Below are 4,113 nucleotides of genomic sequence, written 5' to 3' on the forward strand. Positions count from 1 at the left end.
GCTATTTCAATTGATACTGACATTTTATTTGAATTAGAAGTAGAAGAATTTGAAAGAGAATTTGAGTCGGGAGAAGGTATTTGTTCGTCAAATAAGTTACTTATATCAGGATATAAAGTAGACATACGTTTACAAGATTTTTAAAATATGAGACAGAATTTAAGATAGAATGTACTTACAAGTAGAATATTGTTGTTGGTCGCATAGTCTATTATTCCACGGGTTCACCTCTACTTCCGATGGAACTACAATTGGGTTATGACTGGAACTGGATTTCGAACTGGATGTACTGGACCCCAATGTAATTAGTTGTAGTGGCGATTTTTCCACACTGACAGTTTTTTTTTGAATGATTCCTCGAAGGAAACAAGTCAATTCAAAAATTCCTCAGCTCTCCTTCTATCAGCAATCAGAGGAACTCTGCTACTAATATCCCACGTTCTGACACCAAATTTTGTTATGGAATACTATGCGTTTATTTCTTCTCCGGACTAACTCTTTGTTTTGGAATTAAACAGAATATATTGACATGTATAAATTTATTATATTAGAGGATGAAAATTACACTCTGCTTGTTATTTCTTAAAACTATGAATATATAAGTTCTGTTATCTACAATTATTTAACGATGTTTCTGGATGGATTTGAGTACAAGAGATTGGACTCAAATATTAATATTAAAATAGCAAATACGGATAGCTTATCGAACAAAGAAATAAGAGAAATAAATTATTATTATTCCATAGATACGAAGTATTAGGTGAATAAACTAGCGAAACTTATTTATTCTAAATAGGAAAATATTTATGAAGAGTATTGATTCTGATTTCTAACAGCAAATAATTATTAGTGATTATACATGAGAACTTTTCATAATTGTAAATAACATATACCAGGTGACTAAAAACTATATAGAAATACATAGATACTTTAATTATCTTACATGTGAGTAGGTAGGTACATTACATAGCTATTAACTTAAGTAGATAGCTGCAGAAGAGTTTGCTGTGGAACTCTGAGAACCTCATCACCTATTTTATATATAAAAACCTAAAAAGCACCTACCTAATAGAAAAAAAAAATAGAAACAAATTATCAAAAAAAAGACTATGTATTACAGATCAATACTATTTAGTAATATATTTAGGATCAGATTGTCTAAGAAACAATGACAATAAAAAAATAAGTAAAAATTGTAAGATTGGCGAATGGATTTAGTGTCCGCAGTCATATAAACCCAAACAAACAACAACAACAAGGAAAAGTCGATTTTTATAAACATCAACTTGTTCCAAGGTTTTTATATAATTAAAGTCAAATTTATCTCCTGTCTTATATTATTAAAGTCAAAGTTATGTCCTGTCTTATGTCTTAGTGAACCACAACTTGAAGATATAAAATATTGCGGTTACCATAACTCCTAAAATTAAAATGTCAACTATGTGCAATTGAAACTGGTACAAGTTGGTTACAATATGTTTATGTTTACATACATATACAATCTGCTTGTATACAAGTTAGGATACATTAACAACATCTTAATAAATTACAGTAAGTAGTAAAGGTGACAGTCTTTTAGGAAACGAATTATGGCACTGTACGTTTGTAAAACCGAGTAGATTACTTAAATTATCTTGAAAGTTGTAGTAGTCTCTTTAAGGTTTGTAGTGGACACATTCTAGTAATATGTGCTGGACTGTTAACGACTCATTACAATGTTCACAGCGAGGATGGTTTTCAGAAGACATCAAATATCCATGAGTAAGACGAGTGTGACCTATTCTGAGCCTTCTGATAATATTATTGTCTTTTCTGCTCATTTGAGGCATGGTGATGGAGGTAACAGTTAGTTGAATTGTGCGTAGTTTTGTATTTTGCACGTTCCAGTATGTTTGCCAAGTGCTTAGTACGTTGTTCTTGATACTGGACTTTAGGTCTTGGTGAAGTTGTATGTTTTCCATATTTTCTAAGGAACAGGCTAGTTTTGCTGCATGATCAGCGTTCTCATTTCCAATGATACCAACATGAGATGGTATCCAGATGATAGTTACTGACACACCATTTTTTGACTGCTGTTGGCAGATACTGTGGATGCACTGTACAATGGGATTTATGGAGTATATATTTCTGATTGAGTCAATGGCGGAGAGAGAATTGGTGCATATTGCTAATGATTTCTCATTAGCAATGGGCGAGTCTAATGCCTTGAGTATTCCATATAGTTCGGCTGTATGTATACTGCATCTGGGAGAAAGCTGATATGATACTACTGTTGTATTTGAGGTACTGATGACACAACCGACGACCTGTTCTTCTTTTAAGGCATCTGTGTAGAGAATTTTTTCATAACGCTGTGTCTGTATAAGTTCCCCAAATGCTTGTACCAAGAGCGTTCTGGGCGTTTCTTCTTTTTTGTATGGGTTCAAGCTAGTAAGGACAGTAGGTAGCTTTTTGGTCCACGGGAGAATTCTGGATGTAGTAAACGGAGTTGTGAGTTTTAGGTCTGTGTCTTTTAACAAAGTTCTTAAAATTTGTGAGAGAGAATGTACTCGCGGGTGACTATTATCTGAGACAGGGTGGGGAGTTTTAATTAGTTTAATTACTGGGTTTTTTGGATTAGCAGAAATTCTAGAGAAATAAGACAGAAGTAAACGTTGCCCTCTTATAAAAAGTGGAGGTTCTGAGGATTCTATATAAAGACTTTCAGAAGGACTTGATTTAAAGGCGCCGAGGCTAAAGCGTAAAGAAGTGTTGTGAATTGTATTCAGACTTTTAAGGTCAGTATCGGAAGCAGATATGTAGAGAATGCTTCCATAATCCAACCTAGAGCGGATCAATGTTCTGTAAATTCTTAAGAGGACTTTCTCTTCTACCCTCCATTGATGATAAGCTAGAGTTTTTAAGATATTGATTCTATTTAGGCAATTTGTTTTTGTATTCTGCATCTGATCTCTCCATGTATGTCTTTTATCGAATATTACTCCTAATAATTTGTGTTTATCAACCACTTAAGAAGTAGAGCCATTTAGGTAAAATAGAGGGGTGTGAGTGGGATGTCTTCTAGAGAAGTTTATGACTTTAGATTTTCCAGATGAAAATTTTACTCCAATTTTAGTGGACCAGTTATAAAGATTGTTAAGAGTGTTTTGTAGTAAAGAGCATGTGCTCCTTGTAACTTTACCTTGGCAATAAAGAACAAGATCATCTGCGTATATTGAATATTTTATTGGAGGGAGAACAAGAGAGGTTATATCGTTGATGCTAAGAAGGAATAGTGTGGGGCTGAGAACTGAGCCTTGGGGGACTTCATTTTGTGAGATATGTGATGTAGATGTTGTCCCGTTTTTTATGAAGGTGATAATATTACGCGTTAAATTGAGTTGCTCAAGATTCCTAATAATAGCAGCTGTGTTTATTGTGTCGAAGGCACTTTCTTAGTCTAAGGCAACTGTGATGACTTCATTCTTATTTGATATAGCTTGGGTTATTTCTGTTTGGAGAAGTACCAGGTTATCTTTCGTACTTTGATTGGGTCTGAATCCCGACTGTGCTGCATCTATCAGATTGTTTTCTTCAAGAAACCAAAGCAAACGTTTATTTATCATCTTTTCTAGTAGTTTGCATATTATGCATGTTAGTGAGATTGGCCTGTAGGCACTTGCGGCGTTAGAAGAAAAGTCATTTACCGATCGGTATGATAAGCAACTGTCGCCAAAGACTCGAAAAGCTTTGGCTGAACCATATCTTATTGTAGAGCGCAAGTAGCTTCAAGAGGGTTCCTGCCTGTAGATGTTTGAGAAAGATAGACGGGATGTCATCAGGTCCTGCAGATGAGTTTTTCATTGATGAGATTGCCAAATTTAGCTTTACTTCTGTGAAGGCGAGGTTTATTGGATTGCTTTGGATAGGGTTAGGTGGTGAGTGGTTTGTGGGGTACTAAATGGAGAGTTCAGACTTAGTTTTGTTTTGAAAGTATTTGACTATCGTTTCGGTTATTTGGTTATCATTTGTAATGGCATTACCTCCATCTGTTATTGCGGATATTTTGCGATATGTGTTTAAACCTCTCATTTGTTTAATTTTTGTCCACACTTGGCGGGAGGGGTATCTGAA

At 34.6% G+C, this 4,113-nt stretch overlaps 1 protein-coding gene across 1 annotated transcript; it reads right to left on the minus strand.

Annotated features, from left to right (window-relative positions):
- Positions 1-1,655: 1,655 nt before the first annotated feature.
- Positions 1,656-2,945, minus strand: LOC140448891 (uncharacterized). The gene has a single exon (XM_072542016.1). The coding sequence runs from the start codon at positions 2,943-2,945 to the stop codon at positions 1,656-1,658; it is 1,290 nt and encodes a 429-aa protein (XP_072398117.1).
- Between the last annotated feature and the right edge of the window lie 1,168 nt (positions 2,946-4,113).

This window comes from Diabrotica undecimpunctata, chromosome 8, assembly GCF_040954645.1.
Source record: "Diabrotica undecimpunctata isolate CICGRU chromosome 8, icDiaUnde3, whole genome shotgun sequence".
Classification (NCBI taxonomy): domain Eukaryota; kingdom Metazoa; phylum Arthropoda; class Insecta; order Coleoptera; family Chrysomelidae; genus Diabrotica; species Diabrotica undecimpunctata.

Excerpts from the sequence above, each read along its gene's own strand:
- LOC140448891 (XM_072542016.1), bottom strand. The coding sequence starts at position 2,945 with ATGCAGAATACAAAAACAAATTGCCTAAATAGAATCAATATCTTAAAA.